Consider the following 25,393-nt stretch of genomic DNA (forward strand, 5'->3'; position numbering starts at 1 on the left):
GACCTCAGTAGCTCACATTTGCAAGAATTACTGTTTTGTTGATCTACTTAAACTACCCCTTCTATCAGGTCCAGTATCATAAACAGGTAGATTTGGGCTTTTTGTTCATTTTAATATGTCTGGAAGTTATCTTTTGAAGTTAAATTTTTAGAGGACTCAAAGTAAAATTTTGAGTTGCTAAATCAAGAGGGAAAATAGGAATATTTCAGAAGTAGGGACTAGAAAATGCAAATGGATTGTATGGGCATGAGTGTTCTGCTGTTCTGGTACCTTCCAGTTGAATCACAGGTTTTATGTAACCATTGGACCAGCTATCATGAAAACAGGTTGTGAATGACGAGGTAAACCTTGATAGGCACTCTGCAGGATGCAATCTTGAGACTTTGTTATGCCTTTTTATTGTTCAGCAGGCTCAAGAATTAAATCTTGGGGAGAGCTCCTTATGTGAACAACATATGGATAATCAAAGAGAGAAGCCAGAGACTGCAGACAGAAAGAGGGGCAAGCAGAGGATGAGCTAATGAAGCAGGCATGCTCAGCAGAGGGATGAACAGGTGGAGGGGAAGGCTGTTCTCTCCACTATAAACAGGAGTGCACAGCTCCAGGGAAGGCCCACTGCAGCCATGGCTTTGCAGGCAGGGTGGGGAGTGGCAAGTGGTGCACAGCTTGGGGTACCATGTCAACACAGTGATGCCTACCTGTGCCAGGTGTTCATCACCACTTCTCCTCCTGCTTTATTGCATTGCTGGGCTGCTGCAGTGGCACAAGCTGCTTGCATATGAGTAGGAATAAAACTGTTAGCCGTGGTCTCTCTGGGGAATATGCAATGACCACTCATCATTTCATGGACCTCACATCTTCCCACTAATGCAGTATACTCTTTGCCACCAGAGCAAAAAGACTGATTAACAATCAGCTGTTCTTTGGAACACGGAGGAGTTTATTCCAGTTTTTTTTCCCTCTCACTTTAGCTATAGCATCATCCTTATCTCAGACTGGATCACTGCTTTCCTTCTTTCTCCTTGACCTCACCAACAGTGTGAAGACACACAGATGACTATTTGTTACTAGCACTGGAGGGGGTTCACTGTGGCCTGCTTCTCCTCAGATCCCATGTCTTACACAGGTCACCCAATGTGTGACAGTTGCTCACAGTTCTTGCCAGTAGCTGCCACTTTCTGACCCTGCCACTGGCCACCAGTCTGACCCCTCAGGTTTTCTTCTTCGTTGTGTTGCAGACAGCTCTGTCCAGGCTAGGTTTGTGCTACTTATGCTTCCTGGGCAGAAGCAAGGATTTACAACCAGGGACTAAGACCTCACTGAAGAGCAATTTGAGGAGAGGTGTTCCCAGTAGCAAAAACACGAGCCACTGAGTAAGTCTGCATTACAAGGTTAGTTATGTAGGTATCGACTCCTCTTCAAGTGTCATGAAAACTATATGTCCTGGGTAATACTCAGTCCCATTGATGTGATCTGCTATGATAAGGGGAACGACTCTTTCTTGAGATGGTTTGAAAGGATGGATTTATTTAAAGCTACGTACCAAATCGGGTGCGTGGGCCTCATGGGACTCAGCAGCAACAGCACCGCTCGCCTGCTGTCATGGCCTGTCTGTTTGTCAGCAGGGGCACCAAGCCAAACCATGGCTGCCACAGCCTCGCTGGAGCTGAGGAATCTTCATCCAGGCCAGGCTCAGCCCTGTCCTTCCTCCTTTGCTTATATTCTTTGTCTTGTCTGGTTTGTGCTCTGTGAGGCTTAGGGCAATGCAGCTCTACAGAATGATTCTTTTCCCCCACAGACAGGCAGTCAGATTCAGTTTGCAGCAGGGAGAGCCGGATGAGAAATGTGCCTCTGATATATGGGATTTGTAAGACGTAATTCCTACCAGCAGTAGGAACGTGACAAGGACACTGGTATAAAACACAAAGCTGATGCCAGGTGCTAGGGTCTCTGTACATGAGGCAAGAAAATATACCATTGCATACTCCAGTTTTAATTCATACCCATCTGAATTAGAGCATCAGATCATACTGTTAGCTTAAAAGCACCCACACGGCATGATTCAGATTTAAAGGATCTGTTCCCCCCTTTGAAGCTCCTTTTAATTCAGGGGAAATCTGTAGAAACAGCAACACTTCATCCTCCTGATATTGGTGGTTGTGAAAAAAAGGCCCCAGATCTCCCTCCCTGTATTTCTTTTTCTCCCTCACTTGCACTTGATATTCTATTTCAAGGTCCTGCTTGAGGCTGTAATTCCTCCAGAGCTCTTGGATTCAACTAGTTGACACACAGCCCAGTTGTTCCCCGTCACCACACCAGGCTGTGCACGACTGCACTGGTTATTGTGTGTGCTTGTAGGCAGCCTACCCAGGGACAGCCAGGTTGTCCTGTCAGGGAGACCCTGCACCGTTCTTTCTCCTCTCTAACTATGTCTTAATTCAGGAGCATGATGCTAGGAATAGAAGGGAAATTAAGCCAGGAAATTAGGACACACTTCATTAAGAAGCACACATACACACAGAGTTCTGCTTAGCCCACTGTGCACTAGGCTGGGACCAGGTAACAAACCACTAGTCATAATCGACACTTCCTGTCAAGTGGCATTCATTATTCTGTGTTTTTGTAGTGGCTTAGGAAAAATCTAAATCTCTGTGATTCCCCCTTGAGACAGGTGGGTTTTCAAATTAATCCCTTCCTCACTGGCCTACTTTATTTCTGATTGGTGCTGTGTGGTATGAGTTGAGGCTGGGGCAATCACAAACATCCATTCTGGCCAGGCAAATCTGAAAAAGACAAAGGCAAAAACTCATGCCACCCTGGGGGGCTTTTAGGGGATTTCTATTTTTTTTATTGTGGTTTTGTTGATGATCTGTTTGTAGCTTCATAGTGTTTTGTGTGAGGGAAATCTCAGTACCTTGGCACAGTCAGTGTCCCCTTTTCCTCTCCCTTGTTAAACCTCTGACTCTCACCTGGCAATCTGACTCAGCACTTACCATTCACACTTCGAGGCAGGTTGTAATCATGATTTCCATCCCATCACCTTGGACAAACATTTACTCCTCTTTTCCCAACTTGTATTTGTCTTTAATGCTCTTCTTTTGATTCCCTCCCCCCCCCCCCCACCACTTTTTTTGTTTCCTGCAGCTGTGGGTGTGCAAATAAAGCTGGATTTGCTCCAACGCAAGTTTTGGATGGCCATGCAACAGGTAAGAGCAACAGCAATCATGCAGAGACAAAATTTAATGCTCTTTGTCAGCAAGGTCGATGCTATGTTACATCACATACAATGACATTTTAATGAGGGCTTTTGTGGAATTCATATTAAGAGATTTATGGAGTAGATTAGTTTGAAGTCACACATTTCTGTAATCCTTTGACAGCGCTAATGCTGAGTCTGTTCTGCAGATGCCGTGGTGACAGTGTCAGCATCCTGGCCTGGCATTAGCTGTGCTGCATGTGACACATTTAATTGTGGAAATATGCTTGTGCTCATTCAGCCTTTCAGAAAACTCATGGAAATCTGCAATTCTAGGCTCACAAAAGAAAAAAAATCTACTGCCTTCTCTTATCATCTTGATAATGATAACAAAATGCTACCAGCTTGCCACAATAAAAATTTTTTGCTCCAGGGATGAGCTTTTGGTGTTGTCCTAATATTAGTTACTCTTATGTGGAGGTGGAATAATTAAAACAACCCCCCTGGTCTGGGGAGCAAGAGAAATGAAACACCTTTCCCCTATCACCCAGGCAATTCTTTCCCAGGCTTTGCTTTCAGGGAGGTCTGCTGGGGAGGTGAGCATGAGAGGACAGTAGCAGCACACAGCAGAAGCGGCTCTCTGCTGTCAGGAGAGGGAACTGTCATCAGATGGGGATGACACAGAAGGTAGGAGGGCAGGAAGCTACTCTGTGGTGGCAGGAGCATCCTCACAGGTGGAGATCACATAAACCTAACCTGAGCTAAAAGCATTTCTGCAAAGCACATGAGTGCATCCTGAAACAGCAACACAGACCTTCATTTTAAAAACCCTGCTCAGGGCCATACCCAGGCAGTTCTCACACAAACAAACCCTCATGGGTGTTAAGTGAAGCTGGGAGGCCTTATGAAAGCAGGTGAAGGAGACCTGTGTGCCAAGTGGCTGCGAGTTGTGGTCCTGGTAGGTGCAGGTGTGAAAAAAGGTTCCATGTGGTTTCCCAGGATGTCAGCAGCGTTGGACAGAGGAATGACTAACAGATTTTGTTTTCTCTCTCTCTCCTGCCTCACTGATGCTGTGCTGCTCTGGATGTCCATGCTGTGCCTCCCAGCCCAATGACACTGATGTAAGTAGACAAAAGCTGGGGACAGGGAAGCATCCTGGCGTGCCTCGCCACAGCTTGGCTTCCTAATTGTGTCATTTGTCTGCCAGCATATCATAGGCACTGTCCCTTGTCTGTAGCCTCTGGAGAGGGTCCAAACCTGTCACAGGCTGTATTTGTCTTCACAGTAATTAAGTGTCTTTGGCAAAGCTCAAAGTGCTCTGGGTCACAGAACCCGACCAACAGCAGGAGGATGCTGTGAGGTAGGCTGGTCTCTGAGCATGGTCTCTGCTGTGCCCATGAAGCAGCAGATGTCATCTGAGAAAAACCAGGAAAAACCAGGGAGCACAGGCTCAGTTCTGCCCCATCTCAGGGGCTCCCTGCAAGCTGCCAGTGCTCTCAAACCAGGGTCCTGCTGTGGTGCTGCTGCTGTATGGGCAGCCCAGCACCAGGCACTGCTGGAACCTCTCTAGGAAGTGCAGTGGCAGTGAAACTCAGCCCTCACACTGCTGAGGAAGAGGTGTGAGGTACGAGCTCGTCTTGTGGAAAACCACTGTGGCTCACCTGGGTTTCTGTTCTGATATCTGAACGCTGGGCTCTGTATTTGTTATCCCCCAAGGCCATAACTGTGGTTTGTTGTGACCATGTTTCTCTGCTGACCAAAAGAAAGAACCTGCCAGGTGACCTCTAGGAATACATCCAGGGAAATAAAACAACCACGTCTTGCTTTGTGGTGAGGCACGGGTGAGCTGGTGCTTGCAACTGTGGATAAAGGAATTTCTTTTAAACCATCATCCCTAGAGTCTCAAAAAGCCAGCTGGATTCAGAGTGTTAACATGTGATATTGCAAAGCTGTGGAACTTGAAACAAAGTCAGGCATCTCCAAACCTCCTCTGAAGTTGAACAGACGGACAGAAAACCAGTTTTGTTCTGCAAAACTCAAGGGGAGAAACAAATTCTAACTGAAAGTTACAGTCTTGTTGTCTGGAATGACCAGTTTGCCTCTTGTTACTGAGAATCACCCAGAAAGGGGGTTGGATTTTATGGCTAAGGGTTTTGAGAAAATAGAGGGTAGCTGGCTGAGAGCAGACAGGCTATGTGCTATGCCAGTGTCCTTCCCCGACCCCAGAAAACCTCTGGCAGGAAGGGGACTCCGTGCACAGAAAAGGCAACACTATGTCAGCTTTCTTCCCTCTGCTACTGGAGAAAATAGAATTAAAAAAATAACACAAAGAGACAGACACATGCAGCCATGGCAAACTCTGAAAAATTATGAAATCAATAAGCACCTGAAGGGCTTTGTTACTCACCACTTAACCCCTCGTGTCCCTACCCAGTTCAGTGTTGTGAAACACATGTCAACTCCACTATGCAGAAATTCTAAATGAAAGAAGTGGATGGTGCCTTGGGCTACTTGTGCACCATTCACATCCTATTTTATCATTAGCTATCTGGAGAATAAAGAAACCAACAGCAACAACAACAAAAAAATCCCTGCCTGAGAAGAGCCCTGATCTAAAATACCACGCTATGTTCTTAGTCCAGATACTAACAAATGCTGAAATGCATGCTGGTTTCTCCCTGGTGCACAATAACCTTTGCTTTCACCCTTTCTTTACAAGTGCCTCCTCTGCTTGGAGTGCACAGGTCCTGCCGGGCACACGCTGGGGAGGCAGGTGTGGGATCTGAGCCCTCAGGAGAGGGGATGTTGCTCCCAGAGGCAGGGAGCTGGAGTGGCTGACCTGGGGCTGATACCTGTGCGTGCCACCGAGCTTGTCCTGCTGGAAATGCCAGCTGAATTGCAGAGCTGTCTGGGATACTGTTCTACAAACCTTTAGCCCAGCAGTCCCAAGGGGGAGACAGTAAGATGAGCTCATGCCGTGTGCTGAGGGATCCACTCAGCACGGGTGGCTCTGGGTGCAGCTGCAGGATGAGCTCTGGGAGCCCCGGGCAAGAGGCTGTGGCCTGGCACTGACCCTTTGCACAACAAAGGGCACCACGGGGACATGTGGGACCTGGAGACACAGCAGGAGCAGATGTCCCATCAGGATGACCCAAGACAATCACACACATGGGCTGTGAGGGTATAAAAGCTCAGTTTCCTTTGTTTGGGGCCCCTCCTCAGAGGCACTGGCTCAAGCTCTTTCTCTGCTGCACCATTAATAAACTGCTCTAAGGTTCTGGATGTCTGAGACCCTGCTATGGGAAACCTGGAGTTGAACTATTAAGGAAGACTTGTCTGGCTGTGTGACTGTGGGGTGTATGGGGAGTCAGAGACCTGTGGGGCCACTGTAGCTGCTGCTGCCTCTGTCCCAGCAATGAAAGCCTCTGGTGGTGGGGGAGTGACTGCCAGAGCAGCTCCTGCATGGTCAGACTGGGAAATTGCCTTCACACCATGGTTAATTCTCCGCTTTCCCTTTGCAGTGCCGTGGCTTGGATGGTGCCTGTCCACTCAGCTGTCAGGATGATGTAAGTTGCCTCAGTTTCTTCTCTGTACCTGTGGAGGGTGTGATTCACCACTTGCTCTGTGGAGATGTCTGTCTCCCCCAAAAAAAGGCAATGCCTGTTGTCTCTTCACAAGAGATTGCACAGCTGGGGCAGGACCTCATAGTAATGAGAGAAATCTGCAGTTTAGGTCTTCCCCCCAGCTGGGCCAGGGCAGAGACATTGGGATTTCAGCCAGTGAAAGTCCATCTCCTTTAAATGTCTCCCTGGTATCCCAGATCTTACAAAAAAAAAAAAAGTGGCTGTCAGTGTGACATGCATTCTTTGGACACCTTTCTTTGTGTTTATGCCACTGCTTCAGCCTTAGTATCAGGATTACATGAGACAGGAGCTCCTCTGCCCTGAAAAGTGAGATCATCAGAGATTTTTTTTTTTGTTGTGTGTTCACGTAGGATTTTCTCTGCTTCCTAGTTTTCCCTGCAGGAAAGAGTTTTCATCTAAACTCTGTGCCTCCATTTCCTGCTTTGCAAAATAAAAATAGATCAGCACTGATACTGAATGGTGGGGAGAGGGTTATTTTGTGAGTTATTATAAAACTCTGAAATCTGAAGATGGAAAGTATTAAATACCATATTACTAAAGAAAAGAGAACTACAAATATCCTGAAGGATGCCTTATCTTAAGTGTGGCTCAAAGCCTGCTAGGCCTGCACAGAGCCCCAGCTAGAGACAATCTCTGTCACAGCTCATGGACTCAATACCCCAAAATTGAGGCAGAGAGGGAAAAGAATTGTGTAAACTCATGGTAGCTGAGCTGTGGGGCTTGGTGTGGAAATGTCAAGGCTGTTGGCATCATCACAAACCCACAGTGCTCCATCCTGAACACAAACAGGGGAAAAACCATCTTTAATATTGCTTCTCTTCCATCTCTGCAGATTCTGAACTGCTTCCTCATTGACAACAACGGCTTTATACTTGTTTCCAAAATACCTGAAGAGGTAAGAGAGCATAAGAGAAGGAGGGAAGTGGGGTTTGCTTGTTCCTGAATAACCCACCAGAGCTGGTTAAAAAAAAAGAAGTTGAATTGTGTAATAGGGGTGGCTGTGGTGTAATTAAATTCAACTGCGCAGTGAGGGGGAAGGCTCCCAGCAGAGTGACAGCACATCCTAGGTGAGGAAGGAGTTTGCAGTGATAAGGAAGGAACTAGTCAAAATATCTTTTGATCAGAATAAAGGAAATTAGACTCTGTTCCCTTGGCACAGATGCTATTATGATCTGAGAGGGAAGGGAAGGGAAGGGAAGGGAAGGGAAGGGAAGGGAAGGGAAGGGAAGGGAAGGGAAGGGAAGGGAAGGGAAGGGAAGGGAAGGGAAGGGAAGGGAAGGGAAGGGAAGGGAAGGGAAGGGAAGGGAAGGGAAGGGAAGGGAAGGGAAGGGAAGGGAAGGGAAGGGAAGGGAAGGGAAGGGAAGGGAGCAGCACTTTTGAGCAGCTTCTGAAGTCAAAGCAGGTGTTCGTCAGGAAAGGAAACTGAAGGGATGGTAAGAGCAAAATGCTAGAAGTAAAAAATGAAGACAAAATAATTTAAGTAAATTGGAAACAGGAACGCACCTAAAGAATTGGAGAATTTACTGGACTTGCAGATGTGAAAGGAGCAAGGGAAAAGGCTCAGAATAGAAATAAAAATAAGATGTGTGGTTCCACAGCCATTTCTAGGGAGCTGAAGGGGTGCAAGTTTGATGTGACATCCTGTGCAGCTAGGTAAAGTCAACACTATCAGCCACTGCATGGTTGAGCTGCACTTCTCTGTTCTCTGATAAATTCACCAGAGAACTTCTTCTTTCAGAATAATTAAACCCCACATTTCTGGACGTCAGAAAGTGATATGTGGGAACAATCTCATAAACTACAAAGCAGTAAGGCAATAGTAAGAGTGGGCTTAGAGAAGAAGTGGGAAATTAAGAGGGTTTGTTACTGACAGAATTGTGGAGTTTCGTTAAAATTGCCATTGTACTGGAGTTAACAAATATAGTTTGGGTATTTACAAAAGGCAGTAGATCCAGTCCCAGAAATTACTTTCTTTAAGATGTGACAAACAGGTTGAAATGGAAATTAAGGTAACAGACCTCCTGGTGGATGTAATTGGCACAAGCAGCACAGCTTCCAGAAGGAAGAAAACTTATCAGCTATAGGTCTTTGAAAGAGTGACAAAATCAGGAGATAAGGGAGACTAGATAACCTATTGGATTTCAGTTTTTACTTCAGCCTTGAACAGAGTCCCTTACTCTTAACCTTACCAGGTTCAGAGAGCAGAACCTGGTGAAACAGTAAAGCTTGAAGTATTGACATTGATCTCAAAGTAGCTGGGAAAGAAGAGAAAGAAGAAAAATTCTTAGATGGCTATTCAGATGGAAAACATCAGCTATATGAGTCCCTACTGAGTTTTTGGGATAGGCTGGCGGTCTTAGGAATCACTGTTTTCTCCTCTGTTGCCCATGGCATTTTCAAAGACATTTTGCTGACTCCTATGACATGTGTCCATCAGTGGAAACAGCTACACCCTTTAGCTACCTTGTCACCTGTGTGTCCTCAGCAGTGCCCTCCTGGGTCCTGCCTTGGTACTTTTTCCTGCATCTTATGGAAAATGGGTTTTTCCAAAGCTCATCTCTGAAAGATCTGACTAGCAGAAACATGGCATTATAGTGGATTTAGGTAAATTATAAACATTATCCACATGCCTCCAAGATCAGGCATTTTGGCAAGCACCAGAGCTGTCCTCCTCCAGCTTTTACCTTCCCTGACCTTAGAGAGTTCACCACTGCTTTATTTTCTGATTTCTTTATTCTGTTACAGTTACTGTTTTTATTTTCTGGAGGCACCATGAGTCTTCACACTGTTAAACCCTACAGGGAATTCAAGACAGCACTAAATCAATTCCCTGGGTTTCCTAACTTTGCCACCTGGATGTTGCTGCGTGGTATCACTTGCTGTGTGGCCTTCTGTGTCCCATCCTGTAGTCTTTCCTGAAGGCATCCATCAAAAAACATTCCCCAAAAATCCTGTACCTGGGTTTTTGTGGGTATTTTGGCTTTTCTGCCTGCCAGAGCTGCCTGGTGCCTGTATCTCCTTCCCTGGGTGACCACACAGGAAATCAGAGCAGCTTCCTGCATGAATGGTGTGAGGACAGCATAGCTCAGGCTCTGCTCTCCTCTGCCCTTGGGATGTGGGATCAGGGTGAGGGATTGGCTCTAATAACCTCTGTATGAAGGCAGCAGGAAGCTTACTGGCAGTTGGAAACCACCATGGAAAAGGGACTCAGTATTTTAATGAGTGACAAGTTGGAAGCTCCCTGCAGGATTACTTGGGGAAGAACGGGTAATCCCTTAATTCAAGCTAATCTCCCCATCCAGTCTCATCCCAGAGGGAGCAAAGAGTTAAAACACAGAGCCAGGAGAAGGGAGTGAGTGAGGACTTGAAGGAAGGGAAAATAAGTGGCAGGGTCAGGCTGTGCTGCAGGGAGGGCTGCTCTGTGTTTTCTGTCACTTTGTAGCTGTGGCCCCACAGCCACCCCTGAGTTTTTAGCTGCTTCTCGCTGCCAGTCATAGGAACAGCTGTGGATCCCAGGTCTTGAGCTCCCTCCGCCTGCTCCATCCAGATGTTCCCTCTCTCACTAAACCCCTTTTGCTAGGATTGCTGCCTTCTGCCTGAGGCATTTTGCAGAGGATGTCTGCCAGCTCTGCCCAGGTGGGACTTCAGGAGCAGGGTACAGAGGCAGCCAAAAGGTCGAGATTCCACCAGAGCTCAGAGCTTGTGGAGAAGCAAGGGTTGGCTCTGTTTGAGCCATGCACAAGGAGACTGCCTGCCTGCCCAAAGCCTAGGCAATTTGGCAGATCTTGTTTGTCTGCAGCTTCTGAGTGTACAAAAAGTGTAAATTGCTCAATGAGGCAGCAAAGCATGGATGCATGTGAGCAATGATGTGGCTTTTGAGTCATAGGTACGCTCTGGATTGCATGCACAGCCTGCATCCTGTGCACAGCCTGCATCCTGTGCACAGCCTGCACATGTTCCTGTACACTCAGCTGCGTGTGTCATGTGGGATGTCAGAGCAATGCTTTGTGCTGTCAACCTCTGAAATGGCAAGGGCCTGTGGAAACTTGCCCAGAGATGGGAGTTAGGAGAAACAGCAGAGGGATGCCTAAGAGAGCAGCAGTCACTGGAGGAAGCAGGATGCAATGAGAGCTGCTTTACAAAACGTTGCTCCACTACAGGACAACTTTGGTTTCTGCCCAGATGCTTTTCTCTGTTACTACCTGCAGAGGGTACCTAAAACAGCAGCAAGCTTTGAATGTCTGGTTTTATGTTGGAGGCCAGTTTGCTGATGCCTTTCTGAACACACTCCCTAGACCATACTCTCACTCGCACTGTTTTTTTTTTAATTAAAGTATGTGCTTCTTTAAAAAAGTTGTATCAATATCTGTTTATGAGCAGTAAGAACCTCTTGAAAGAGGTTGTTGGTTGAGGATTTCTGAGGTTGCTTTTTGATGGCTTTTTGTTTGTTTTGTTTTAAAGACAGAAAAATCTGAACTTTAATTGAATGTATCTAGTTTTTACCCTTAAAAACGGGAAGGGAAGGGAAGGGAAGGGAAGGGAAGGGAAGGGAAGGGAAGGGAAGGGAAGGGAAGGGAAGGGAAGGGAAGGGAAGGGAAGGGAAGGGAAGGGAAGGGAAGGGAAGGGAAGGGAAGGGAAGGGAAGGGAAGGGAAGGGAAGGGAAGGGAAGGGAAGGGAAGGGAAGGGAAGGGAAGGGAAGGGAAGGGAAGGGAAGGGAAGGGAGCAGCACTTTTGAGTGCTTCTGAAGTCAAAGCAGGTGTTCTTCATTCTTATACCTATACAAATGATGTCCTACATGGAGAAATTTGGCCAGACATCAGCATCTCTTGAGAGGATGGGCCTCATTTACAGCCTTGCAGTGGCCCCCTCTCCTTGCCCCACTGCCTGCAGTTTGCACTGTGTTAAATCTCTGGGTCTGCAGACTAGTATTAAATGGAAGCAGCTGGCCTCTTCACCACCCTAATCAGATTGAAAGAGCAAGGGAGGTGAAAAAGTTAGTGCTTGCTCAGGCACATTTGACTGTCTGAGACGATTAAAAGCCAAATGCTCAAAGGGGAGTTGATGTTATGTATCAATTTATACAGTGAAATGACTTCTAAAGCCTTTTGGGAAGAGGCTCATAACCATGTAACACTACTGTTAGGTGATTATCATGAGATCTTAGGTAAATCTGCCTAAGAGTTTGGGCTTTTTTTGTGGCAATGTCCCACTCAAATAAATGAAGTCATCAGTCATCTGCTAATACATGCTAAATGACTGCTAGCCTATCAGTGGAAAAGCAAAAAATCCCAGACTGTGTGAATGCTTCCACAACACATGGGATCTATTTACTCTGTCAGGACCCATGAGCCAGGAAAACAGACAGAGGACAGCTCATATCCGTACTTTTATTATTTACAAACATTTCATTTACTTGCCTGTGAACAAAGAGATGGACTTGACAGGTTTGAAGCATTTCTGCAATATATTTGTCATGGTTTAGTAATCAGGAAGGCCAGAATTGTTTGTCTGAGGAAATCTTTAAAGAAGCAGTTATCAGATTTGAGATTGTGTCCTTATTTGGGGTTATTCACTCCAAGGCATACATGGAACCAGAGGGCCACAAGCTCCACCTTTAGTTCAGGCATGCAAGCAGGACTGGGGGGGTGTTGTCCCCCCAAATGCAACTCAGTTCATGCTGTGCCAGTGCAAAGTATGTAAGCTACAGGGATGGATGGGTTTGTGTTGTGTTGTTTGGGTCACTGCCTGCTCAGAACTCACACAGCAGTGAGTTATAAAATTGCATTTGCTACCGAAATAAATCTGTATGTCACACTTGTGCATGGTGGGCCAGTTCACCTAGGGCAGCAGGAGAGCAGAGGTTTCCAAAACCACAGTGGCCATGGGTAGCAGAGAGGCTCAAATGGAAGACTCAGTCATTCAGCACCAGAGAACATGGATTCCCAATAACCCACGAGAGAGTGCAGGCTTCCAGTGATTCAGCATGCCTGGGTCTCTGCAGCTTGAGAGACTGCCTTTTTCTGACACAAGCCACAAGGACTTATGTGGGCTAAGGAATTTCCGAGCGTGGTAGGAATGGTGCAGGATGCCCAGCTGGTGATGGGGGAAGTCCTCCCTCAAGCTTTCCAGCCAGCCAAAGGACAAAGATCGGTGTGGACTCCTTACAAAAACCCTTATTGTGTGCAGCAGGCCTCCAGACAAACTATATCAGCTGGAGCCATCGAGCATTTGGAAAATTTACAGTTTATTCTGTTTTTCCCTTTTTGTGTTTGCAGACTGGAAAATTTTTTGGTGCAGTGGATGGCTCAGTGATGACCCAGCTGCTAAACATGGGCATGTTCAGGCGGTAAGTGGGGGATCTCCACAGTGTACTTCTTGTTCTTCACTGATGTGTGGGTCAGAGCATGCTGGTCCCTCTAAGAAGCACTTGAGCACGGAAAATGCACATGCTGGTGATGCATGTGACTCTCTTACCCAGACACAAGAGCTCCTTTAGCTACCTGCCCCATCTGCTGACTGGCTCAGCCATCACCAGCACACACACTGTTTCTCCTCATCTCTTGCTCTTCCACCTGCTGCAAAACACAGAGAGAGACAGAAACCTGCAATCTCTTTGTGACCTGCATCTGTCTTTTCCAGGGCAAGATGCTATGGGAAACTTTTCAAGGCATTTTGGGTACAGAAGTGCTTCAGTTCCTTCTGCCACTCAGAAAGCCTTTCTGGGGAGTGGTTGTTTGAGAGCCCCACAGATGCAGCATTGCAGCTGGCTGACCACATTTCTCTCTCTCTTAAAAAAATTCTGTTCATCTCACTGCACTCCCTCAGCCGATGTCAAAAGAGAGTTCAGCATTTCAGTGGCTTGAAAACAGGAACTAGGGGGACCTGAGGTAGTTACAATTATAATTCCTCTTCTTCATAGCTTGCTTTACTCACTGTCTGAAATTAGGGACATATTTCTTCCTGTACTGACCCAGTTACATTAATCCAGAGCCTGTATTTCTTGCTCTGCAAGATCCAGCACTGGCCAAACAGCAAAAACACGTGTAAGCAGGTCACTGCTTCAGTGAATCCAGGAAACAATTCATACCTGACATTTTTGAGAAAAAGCTGACGTGTCTGTCCTGTGGGTGGTTGCATTGCTTGCTTTTGACTGCTTGCTTGTTGTGTTTTGCTTGCAGAGTGACCATGTATGATTACCAGGCAATGTGCAAGGTGCCCTACCACCACCACAGCGGCGCCCGACCCCTGCTCAGCGTACGTATCTGTCACCATGCACCCTCCCTGTGCTGGGCTTCCTCCTGCAGGGCATCTCCAGCATTCCCCTAAAGACTTCAGGAGATGTTTGCTGTCAGGATGGGACTGTCCAAGCTCACCTCAGGCAGATTCCTGAAGCAGTGGTGGCCACTGATGTTGGTTTCCAGTGTGGCTCTCTATTGCCATACAGGAGCTCACTGAAAATTGGAAGGAGCAGGGAAAGAATGGGAGCTAGGCTGTGGCAGGTTCTCCTTTAAGCCAAGCAATCAGCTAGCAGCTGAAATGAACAGGAATGCTTTTACAGAGCATGTATTCACTCAGCTCAAGGGTAATTGCAGTGTCAGGGAACAGAGCATCTGGGGAAAACTGGCAGTCATTGGGGAAGGATGAGTGAGCTTGGAGCAGGAGAGTGAGAATGCTGGTAGCCCAGAGAGCAAACTAACAGAGTGAAGGGTTTTACCAGTACCCAAATGCAACCTCTCTTTAGGCTGATACAAACTCTTACTCTAATCCCACTCCACCTTCCTAATCTTGCCTCAAACAAGCAGAACAAAGTAACTACTCAACACTTAGGCCAATTCAAACTGCTTGACACGACCCTAAATGTGTTCATAACTGTTATGATCCTTTGATACTGGAAGGAGTGCAGGAAGTACCCTTACAGCGTGACCTTGTAATTTTTTTTTCCCAGTAAAAGAATTTTCAACAAAATATTGCCTTTTAACAACATTCTTAACAATAACACTTTTAACAATGTCTGGTTTGCAATGGCTATACTTAAGCTTGCTTGATAACATACAGTGATTGTAGTGAAAATATTTGCTTGATTATATCCTCCAATTCTGATCACTGAAAGAAATGTCACAAACTATGAGCTGCCAAAATGGAGGTGAATTGGGAAGAAAATTAAAAGATGAGCATTCAGCCTCCATCTCTCATCTTCCCCTCTTAGCAAAACCCTTGAAAACTAAGAAACCAAGAAAAGTCAGTTTTTCATACACAGACATAAAAATCAATCAAATTGCCAACCATCTCTACATTTTACTATTTGCTGACTTATTTTGGCTGAAGAGAAGTCACCAGTAATAGAACATTATCCTGCATCCCGTGACTACCACATCTGTTTTGGGTTTGAGGACATGGGCATGATTATGAGAGGGGGAGATGAAAATTAGACGTGGTTACCATGAGGAAAAGAAGCAGCAGTATCCTCTGCAGATGAATTGTCCCTGGGATAATACTGGATTTCCAATTTGTAGCTGAAAAGCAAGAAGATGATAGAAGTCATGCCATCTTGAGGAAAAGCTGGATGAGAGCACAGTTAAGCATAATCAATCAATGGCAGATAATACTAAATCCTGGGCAGTGCTGTCACTTGTCCCAGAAACACCACTTGCTCTCAGAACACAAAAGCATCCTAAACTGGTGGTGTCCCATTTAGCTGTGTTTCTCTCCTGCTCTGAGCTCTGAAGGTCATCCACACTGGAGAGAAATCATCAAGCAATTACATCTTCAAAGTCCTTCATACATTCCTGATAAACTCCCTGACCCTCATGGGGAGGGGGTAAGGAGGTATTATTAGTAGCAGGGCAGCTCTGCTGGCTTTTGATGTATTTTGAACATTTTCCAGTGATGCCCAGACCTTGTATTTCCAGCCTGTCTTCAAGAGCTCTGATCAGTGGAGAGACTTAGTCTAAAATGTGGGGTCCTGCATAACAATTATAAATTCTCTGACAAGGTCCTTATGGTATTTCTCATTTCTTCTTTCGTTCTCCAGCCAATTTATGCCTTTGTAGCTGCAGTGAAGTGGCTGATAAGTGATTTCCTCATGTGAGTACCAAAAGATGGGGGTGTTTGGGAGGCTCAGACCAGGAGGGGCAAGAGCTGGGAAAGCTGCAAGTGGAAGCCCCCACGTAGGGCATTGCTGTCAGCCTTCTCCTGACATTCAGCTCTGCACTGTGCCCCTGGGAGACAGAAAGCTATTACTATTGCCATTTTGAGAGGCAGAGCCCACAGTGGGTCTGGGATTTACCTGAAGTCACTCAGTACAAAGTGCCTGAGTCAGAAATAGGACTTGGGTCTCCTGGGGGGCTCTGTGCAGATCCTTGGTGCTGAGCTCTCTTGCCTGTCTCATTTGCCCATGAGGAGTGAATGCACATCTTCCTTTCACAGGGGAGAAGACTAAAGGCAGCAGGCCAAGAGCTCAGGTCTGAATGCCAGGCAAGGGGGGACAGAGGGGAGGCTCTCCTCTGGGTTTGGGTTCACCTCAGACTTCTGGGGTTAATCAGAGTTCAAGCTCAAATTAGGATAGAAGTGCCACTGCTCAGCCTGCTGGGTGTGTGAAAGGGCAGATGTGGTAAAGGTCCAGCTCTGAGGGTTTTAGCCTGTTGGTACAGAACATTTCCATGTAGTTACCTCCAAGCAGCCCAGAGTGTGGGCTTCTGGTGGCCATCATGCCTGCTCCTCAGGTTGGATCCTATAGTGGCTGAATCCCATCCCAGCCTCAGGGGCTGCCATACTTGTTCCTTCCTTCCCTGGCCCTTGCTCAGGATATACTTCAAGAAAAAGCCCATTCAGATCTTCCACAGTACAGATCCCACGATACAGAGCTACATTCGAGCATGTGGAGAGGGGAAAAAAATTAAAAATCTAAAAATCAGACTTGCACTGCCAGAAATTTGTAGTAAACATGTTAGAACTGATACTCACTGGGCAACAGGGCCATCTCCCTGACACCTGCATCCTTCCAGACTGCTGAAAAAGCATCCTCTCTTCTTGCTCTTTTGACAGCTTCCTTTTGGAGTTTAACATGAGTAGCTTCTGGCACTCAGACAACTTGGCAGATGGTGAGTACACAAGAGTCCAGCCACCCCATAGCACGTGAGTGTTGCAGCCACTGGTGACAGAAGAAACTGTACAGGGAAGCCTGGCCTTGTGTGAGGAGCCTGCCCTCTGCCCCACACCCCTTCCTCCACAGACACTGGAATCCAGCTTCCAGATCCCACAATCCCCCCCCATTTCCACTGCCATTCCAGGCTGCCACAGCAGCAGGGGGGTCAGGGTGAGGTGTGTGCTGCTGCGAGCACTCTGCAGGGTAATTTGCTGAGGAGAGGGGAGACACTTCTTTCTGAGGATCCCTACCCTATGTGCAGTGGGATGAGAGAGGCCATCAGCTGCAAACCAGCCTCCCTTCCAGTCTGCTACAGGACAGGACAGAGCAGGGGTGGAACAGCAGTCTCTCCAGAGCCTAGCAGAGGTCCCAGGAAGCCAGACAGAAACCTTAGCGTCCAACAACACACAGAGGCTCTTCACGTACCCACTCGACCTGCTCTGGAAGAGAGGAGATGAAGAAGATGATGGCACATGGTATTGCTCAGCAGCTGAGTTCAGCAGAGGGCTGTGTCTGGCTTGAAATGCAGTGACCTGTCCTGCAGCTGAAGTGCTGCCTGCTGGAAACACCCCAGGAATCTCTGCAGTCCCGTCCCAGCTCCTGCAAGCAGGGGTGATGTTAATGGCCCTGAGGAGACTCAGAGGGGAAGGGGAGGTGCATTCCACACAGCCAAGTAGGGGCTGTAATTAGTCTTGCTAATTATTGATCACTAGTGGTGCCTTTAGTGGAGACAGTGGTGTCTTCCATGCCAGCTGTGGGGCTGGGTCCTTCTGCATAATGGGGAAACAGTAATTTTCTGAAAGCAAAGTTCCCCTCTAGAGTGGGAGGTCTGTGGGTGCTGTTCAGGTCCCACTCTCCTCCTCCAAAGAGATGGCAGTAGAAGCTGCAGCTGTCCCCTAAGCAGGCCTGGCTCCTGGGTAACACACATAAAGGTAACAGGAGTGGCCTCATGCAGAAATTGGTGAGGAAGAGTCAGATGAGCAGGTACTCATGGCCATTCAGGAGAGACTGCTCATTCAGGGGAACAGGCAGGTGTGGCATTCCTGCTGTGGATGTTCTGTGGCTGCAGTCTGATTTAGTCTGTGCTTGAGGAGAGCAAAAAGGGAGGGGGGATATCACTCCTATCCTGCTCATCACCATTTCCTTTCGTGCTTCCTTCATCTCTTTCCCACATCACCTCCATGACTGCTGTGTGCAAATTCATGTCTCCATGTCACTGCCATCCTGTGAATCTGCCACGTGTCTCCATCACCATTGTGTGTCTGTGTGTCATGGGACTTCTCCAGCCAAGGCTGTCTTCCATCACTGTAAGTAGAACCACTGTAATAGTTAGAAAAAGAGAATTAACTAGAAATTCCTAAGCTAGGAAAGACTTTTTTCCACCCTTTGTACAGTGTGGGACTTGCAGAAAAGCATGACAGGGCCAAGGCAGAACCTGGCTCTGTTTCCCTGGTCTGCAAAGAAGAGATGCTGTTGCTCATTTAGCTGGCTGAGCTGGTGATTGAAGGTCTGTCACTGAGAAGTTGATAAAAGAAAGAACATATGAGCCTCCTGAGGAGCTGCAGTCACAGACAGCATCATCACTCATTGCTGTGGCCTGGCTGGGCCTGTGGCCCGTGTTCCATGGCATGTCCTTCACTGTGGTTCCCAGACGACCCATTCTTTTCAGCTGTTATTCCCAAACCAAAGACCAACCTGTGGCTTCTAGCAGGAGAAACTACACAGGTCTTGTAGACTACAGTTACTAAGAAGTAACCTAAGTCTTCTCTTCCACACACCATGGCTTAGCTCTGTCTGATAAATCCCAGCCCAGCTCTGGGATAATGCAGGAGGACTTTCAAGTGGTTCAACTGCTAACTCATAAATCTGTTCCTACAGGCGAGTTAGAAACTCCTCCAAGACAGAGTCCAGACTGTGGCTGTGTTTGTATCTCCCTGCTTCCATATCTAGCTTGTGGTTGCCAATTTGCTCTCTGCCCAGCAAGACATATGTGTGAGACAGAGATGGAGAAATAGAGACAGTTGGAATGTGTCTGACTGGATGGAGAAGAGGAAGAGCAAGAGAGGGTGTCTGCAGATGAAAAAAAAAGAGTGTCCATGTGTGTGGGGGAGTAGCAGGGTGGAAGAATACTATTGGGGCTGGAAGAAATGGATTGCACATGTTGTTAAGAAGGGGCTGTAGATTTTTGCCAGAGATGTTAACATTTTCTTGACTGCACGCCAAGGCTGGTGTATGTGAAAAATATGAAGCGAAGGAGACATTTTGTGAGAGAGAAATTGAGCACACACATTTTTTCCGGGTTATGTGCAGAGGAATTAACGATCAGGGATCTAATGCTCTCCCTTGCCTGACTGTGTACCTCTGGCTCTGCAGCACTGAGCCTATTTCTGCTTCCCAAGTTCTCTTGTTTTTTGGAAAGGTGAGACTTGCTGTTGGAATATGGGTGTGATGTATTCAGACTGCACTCATCATGCAAATCTGCTTTTCAGAGGTGCTGAGAAGAAACGTTTGCTGCCACAGATTTTTCTCTGCTCTCAGCATCTCAGTTTCTCTCTGTGTTTATAAGGGCTTCTGCTTTTATGGACACCAGCACAGGTTTGAAAGCTTTTAATTAAGCCAAAAATACTTCCAGCCAAGGCATGCAGCTTAGAAAGAACTATTTCTAGAATTCCATAGATCCTAAAAGTTTCTCTTTTTTTACTCCATGGTAATGTACTCAGAAGATATTTTACAAGACAATTGGTTAAATTCTATGTTTTATATTGGTAACTAAGTGTCAGATTTTGTCACGTGTCCCAGAGTAAATCCTCTGACTCGAGTGCATGATTTAATGCTGGTGGGAAAGAGTTCACAATCTGGCCTCTATAGTTCATAACAAGGCACAGCAACTGCCTTTGCTGCTCAGAAGGATTGGTTGCCAAATGTCTGACAAAAGTCTTTCTGGAAGTGCAGATGGTAGCAATGACAGCCTGGAATTAACTCACTCTTTGCTATAAGGTTTGCAATTTTTTTATCAGCTCCTCTGGCTGTTTACTAATCCCTGCCCAGCAGACTCTCAAGGTGCTGATAACATTTTGATGTCCAGTATGTGCATGCAGAGGCTCAGCCTGAGCCTTTTGCTGATGATGTACATGCTACTGGGCTTTTCTGAACCTCTCAATACTGCTGCAGCTGCATTGCTTCCCAGCAAATTAAGTGTCAGTAGGCTTAGGCATAATCTCTGTCATAGGTCTTGTCTCTGTACAGGAGTTAGATTTTAAAGCAGCTTCTATTAATTCAGCTTGTGCCAAAAAAAAAAAAAAAATACAAAACCAAAAAACTTAAAGTCTGTGCAGGCCACTTCTGCCAGTTTAAAAATACACGTTGGTGCTGGCCATGTTTATCCTGGGTGTGGTTCATGCAGTCTCTTTAATTGAGTTTTCCCTTGCAGGGCCTGGTTCTCCAAGCCCACCATGACAGCCCTCATCCAACACTGCCTGAGGCTGAGAGGCCTCAGATCAAGTTCCATTCTGCATTTTCCAAGCTGATGGTCTCGTTCACCCCTCCCTGCACCCCATCCTTCACACCACTGTACTTTATATTGCTTGAACTCCATCTGCTTTGATGATGTTATAACAGGAAGCTAGTAAAGGATGTCACTCTTTACCAGGGATGGGGGGAAAATGAGGTCCTGGTATGTCAGGGCTCTTTGCCACTCATGACATGAGCCATATGTTAAATTCTTGCAAGCAGTTTGCCCCAACTTTATGAGGTCACCTTTGTGGTCATCACAGCGATTCTTCTGAGCAAGAACTGCACAGCCCATTGCCAACAGCTGTGCTGCAGTGGCAGTGCTGTAAATCCAGGGGCAGCTCAACAGGACAGTGATGGCTTGTGGCTGAGATGTGGTCTTGTGTGGTCTTGCCACAAGCATGTCCCCAAGAAGGGCTGTCCCTGGTCCAGGCTGGCCACCTGCTTCAGGGTTTGGAGCTGCTTGCCCAGCCCCCAGTGCAGTGAATTAAGGCTGAAAGAAATGCTGCTCTGTTTCTCACACTCCTTTAGTTTTAGTTTGGGGACTTTCCTGGCCAGAATATACTTACCAGCCCTGCAGCTGCTCAGAGCCAGAAGGTGTTTGCAGCTTCTCTCCTTACAGCATAAACAGGGATATTCTGCATGCCCCATCAGAAGTGTCTGAAATTCACCCCAGAAAGAGAGTCTTCTTCTGCTCATCCCAGATCTCCACAGGACTGTCAGTCCCTGTGATGGGTCCTAGTCAGAGGCGTTCTCCAGCAGCAGAAATGGGAGAGGCTTTTCCCTGCCTCTGCAGTGTGGGGTTTGCACAGAGGGACAACAAATGGTGGCAGAGCACAGCCAGACAGCCCCTGGCTGGTGGCAGAGGTGCTGATGGCCCCTGGAATGACAAGTTTGGTTGATGAATTCGGTGTGAATCCAGGGTGAATACAGAATGAGGCATTGTGCTGCATTCAGGCTCTGTGTGCTTTTGAATCTGTGCAAAATGAACCTCACAGTGTCACTGAAAGGTGGGTCCCATAGTCTGGAAGGATTTAAGCAGGGGGCTGCCTCCTGAGTGCTGGTTTTTGACACTTCAGAAGAAAAGCACAAAGTACAATTACCAGAGACTGCACTGCAGGGAAGGGTTTGAGTGCCCATCATATTCACCTGGGCAAGGCATTAGAGGCAAGATTGGGCTGCAGTTCCTGGCTCTTAATGGATGTCTTGTGTTGCTGGATTGCCATGGTGGAGAGGAAAATCAGAGAAAATCAGGCAGTTTTTCTCTCTCTCATGTAATCCACATTGTTTAGATGGCAAGCTCTGCGGGGAGGTGCCTGCTGCTTTCTGCCTGCTCTGGCAGTGCCAGGGGAGAGGAGACCATTGCTCTCAGCAGTGAAGGTTTTACAGTGATGCAAATCACCCATCCAGTCACGGATGCCCTCTTGATGCCTCCTCACCATACATTTGCTGATTAAAACCCAGGTTGCTGCATTTGTCTATAAATCTTCAGCGCTTCTGCTGCAAGGAGTAAACTGGGCATCCTCCACGTGAGGAGGACTCTCTTCCCTGCTGGTCCCCCCCAGGAGCACTGCCCATGGCTGCTGTGTGGGTGGGAGGCTGCAAAGTGAGGCTTTTGTGCACAGACCCAAAGCTGATGTAGAAACCATTTCTTGTACTTGCTGCTGGCTGAGCCGCAGCCACCTCTGCCCTAGCAACAAAGCTTCGTATTTCCATCAGCAGCAGTCCCCTGTGTCCTACAGAGGCAGGAGCTGGCTTTGCTACCTCCAACTGCAGAAAATAATTGCCAGAAGGGCCCAAGGCAGTAGTTTCAGGCAAGACAGATTTTGCTGAACTCCTAGAAAGAATGTTCTTGCTTCTTGAGGGAGGCTTAGTGAGGTGGTTCAGCTCCCCCACATCCCTAAATTACTTTGGGAGTCCTACAGGGTGTGACTGATGAGTGATGGAGCAGCTGCTCCCTCCGGGAGCCAGTGCTGTTCATTAGCTGGGTCTCTGCTGGTCCTCCAGAGCTGTCATCTGTTTCCCTGTGGTCTCAGGCCAGATCTGTGTGCTGCTGGTGGTTTCTTCTTAACGTGACACACACACCTCTGACACCCTCACTGTCCGGTGTCTCCGTCGTCTCTCCCCCTGCCCAGGGCTGCTGCTATCTTTTATATGATATATTACGTGTTATATGTTTACAGATTTTCCCCAATACCTACCATCTATGTTACAATGTGCTTTTCTACTCTAAACCAATCTGTGAGTGCCAACATCACCAAGAACATGGAGGTAAGGAAGAAGAAGGAGGAAGAACAGGATCAGGCCCACTTTCCTCCATCTTAGAACTCCTGACCCCCATGTACAAAGTAAAACCCCCCTGTACAGGTATTAAAACCCCCCTGTACAATACTAAAAAAATTTTCCCTCTAATTTGTGGCTACTTTTACTATACCATCTAACTCTCTGTGACCGCTTGTTCCACCTTCAAAGTTGGTAATTCATTCCATGATTCAAACTCAAGATCACAGCTGTTTTCAGCTGCTTGCCAGGGTCTAAAATGCTTCTGACCAAGGCCTGGAACCTCTGAAAATGTCTGAGGGACATTTTGAGTTCCGACAGCTGAGGAAGGCGATACCGGAGGCATTTTCACATAGGCTGGTTTTCCCACACCACCTAGTGGGAGCAGGCATCACTGCCTGGCTGCTTTCTGCAGCATCTCCTTCCCCCTGCAGCATCACCTGCTCCTGGCCACCTCTGGAGGGGAGCTGCTCCTCCAAAGGGCATCACCTTTGCGTGTGCCACTCACGCGTGTCCTTGTCCCTTCCCCCGGCAGCTCACAAGCACAAGAAGCACGACACGCTGCAGCCCTGCGACACCGAGTACCCCGTGTTCGTCTACGAGCCGGCCATCAAGGAGACCAACGGGCTCATCGACTGTGGAGACTGCCAAAAGTAAGAGTTGCACTTCCATTTCAGCTGGGGGCCTCGTCCCAGGGCTGCTGGGGGGGACAGCAGCATCAGAAGGGTCACCTGCCACCACAACAACCACACAACCACAGCTCTGGCCACAGAGGGAAAAAAAAAGCAGAGGTAGCTGGAGAACAAAGAATACATATATGCATTTAAATACATATATCTTGCCATTCCACCGATTTCAGAAAGGAATTTTTTCTGTTCTTTCATGTTTCTGGCAAAAGTTTTCATCTTAGAAATTTTTCCCTTTTTGCTTTCCTTGTATTTTTTTTTTTTCATTTTCACCCTTTTCTGTATTTCTACAGAAAAAAAAAAAATAAAAAAAGCAAGGATGGGGGAAAAAAAGTGTTAAACTGAAAGAACTGAAAACAAGAAGCAACTTTTTTATTTCCCATTTTCACTGTAAGTGAATGGACAGTAAAAAGTAACAAGAAAGTCAGGCTGTTTTCAGTGGTTGCACAGTGCCATTAGCAATCACATGTGGAAAGGTGACAAAAAGATGAATTTCCACTGATCCAGCCCTTCCTAATGTGAGGAGGCCAAACAAATATGACTGGAACTGCTCCTAAAAAAAGCCCACAAAACCTAGTCTTCAGTATTGGATCAACTGCAGGAAAGACTTAAAGCTTAGAAAAACAGCCTCCACTAGCCGGCATGGCTCTAGGAAAAGCAGAGCTTTGCCAAGCATTGTTTCAGAAGAGATTGCAGATTTGATGACAACAGGGTGTTTTATTAAGCTCTGAGCAGATCCAGAGGAATTGAGTGACCTCTTTGGGTCCCAGATCTGTGCTACAGACAAAGCCTGGGAGCTGCCCCTTCCCTGCTGGAGGCAGCACCTCACCAGTGCTGGAGCAGCAGGTGCTGTGTCCTGCTTGGCTCCTCTGTAGCTACAGCCTCTGTGCATCTTTTATCCAGATATTTGGGAGAGACAGCCCCCCACACCCCTGCCACAGGCTCTGTGGAGCATTAGCCAGGGCCTGGCATGCAGGCATTCCTGATGACATCCCACAAGCTTCTGGTGGAGCAGGGGTGGGCTGGGTGCTCCATCTTGGGCAGAAATGTTGGCTTGTGGATTGATGCATGGGGCATCTCTGTCCTGGTGACCAAATCTGTGCATGGGTTGAAGGCTGCTTGCCAAAGCTCCCAAGGCAGTCATTAGTCAGGGAGCACTAATGAAATGGTCAGCTGCTGTTGTGCTATTCAGCACCTTTGAAAGGGGACACAGAAATCCCTGGAGGCTGGATGACGCTGTTGAGCCAGGGACAGGCGAAATTACTCACATGATTTCAGAAGGCAAACTGAGCGTTTATTCAAAAGCATTTCTCTCTTTTATTGAGAACATCATGAACATTAATTCCATTGGTCTTAAATAAAAACATTTCACCTGATTGGTACACTGGACTTAGGTCAGTGTGGAAGAACATATCTATAAACAATATGAACGGAGAGCAAGATAATAGATTGCTTACATTCCTCTGGGACTTTTTCCCAGGCTTAGCCTGGCAAAAATCTTTCTCTCTTTTTCTCTTTTAATCTTTTTCTCTTTTTCTCTCTCTTTTTCTCTTTCTCTTTTTCTCTCTGACTGAACTGAGACTATCCACAGCTGGAAGGCAGCAAGGCCAGGTGGTGAATAACCAGGGACACTGGGCACTGTTCCAGCATAGTCAGCTTGACCAGTGCAGTGAGCACATCCCCACAAGCCTGTGTTTCTATTCCAGAAGCCCTGCCACCAGTGCAGGCACGCAGAGCCTGATGTCCCCAGCCTTCCCTGTGCCCAGTGGCTCCAGGACATGCTGGCTCCCTGCCAGACACCAGTTGGTCAGTCCTGTCACACCAGTGTAACCCACAATGTCATTGGGTTCCTCTATTTCTCTCTCCAATAATGTGGAATTTACACAATTTTGCTCCTCCCAGGACCACAGAATACAGACACCCTTGCACTGTA

At 47.1% G+C, this 25,393-nt stretch overlaps 1 protein-coding gene and 1 pseudogene across 3 annotated transcripts in view; one reads left to right on the plus strand and one right to left on the minus strand.

Annotated features, from left to right (window-relative positions):
- Positions 1-25,393, plus strand: part of CACNA2D4 (calcium voltage-gated channel auxiliary subunit alpha2delta 4) — a 123,574-nt gene that overhangs the window by 95,937 nt on the left and 2,244 nt on the right. For 2 of the 3 annotated variants that reach the window (XM_030263628.4, XM_072923883.1), the window contains exons 27-36: positions 3,145-3,206; positions 4,303-4,317; positions 6,718-6,762; positions 7,673-7,735; positions 13,116-13,186; positions 14,019-14,094; positions 15,872-15,924; positions 16,885-16,940; positions 18,271-18,291; positions 23,310-23,427. In XM_030263628.4, the coding sequence (XP_030119488.4) occupies positions 3,145-3,206; positions 4,303-4,317; positions 6,718-6,762; positions 7,673-7,735; positions 13,116-13,186; positions 14,019-14,094; positions 15,872-15,924; positions 16,885-16,940; positions 18,271-18,291; positions 23,310-23,427 (580 nt within the window). The remainder of the gene's footprint in view (positions 1-3,144; positions 3,207-4,302; positions 4,318-6,717; positions 6,763-7,672; positions 7,736-13,115; positions 13,187-14,018; positions 14,095-15,871; positions 15,925-16,884; positions 16,941-18,270; positions 18,292-23,309; positions 23,428-25,393) is intronic. The other variant, XM_072923884.1, reaches the window with a different exon arrangement.
- LOC140682271 (uncharacterized) lies at positions 18,838-19,767 on the minus strand (annotated as a pseudogene).

Source organism: Taeniopygia guttata, chromosome 1A (genome assembly GCF_048771995.1).
Source record: "Taeniopygia guttata chromosome 1A, bTaeGut7.mat, whole genome shotgun sequence".
Lineage (NCBI taxonomy): Eukaryota > Metazoa > Chordata > Aves > Passeriformes > Estrildidae > Taeniopygia > Taeniopygia guttata.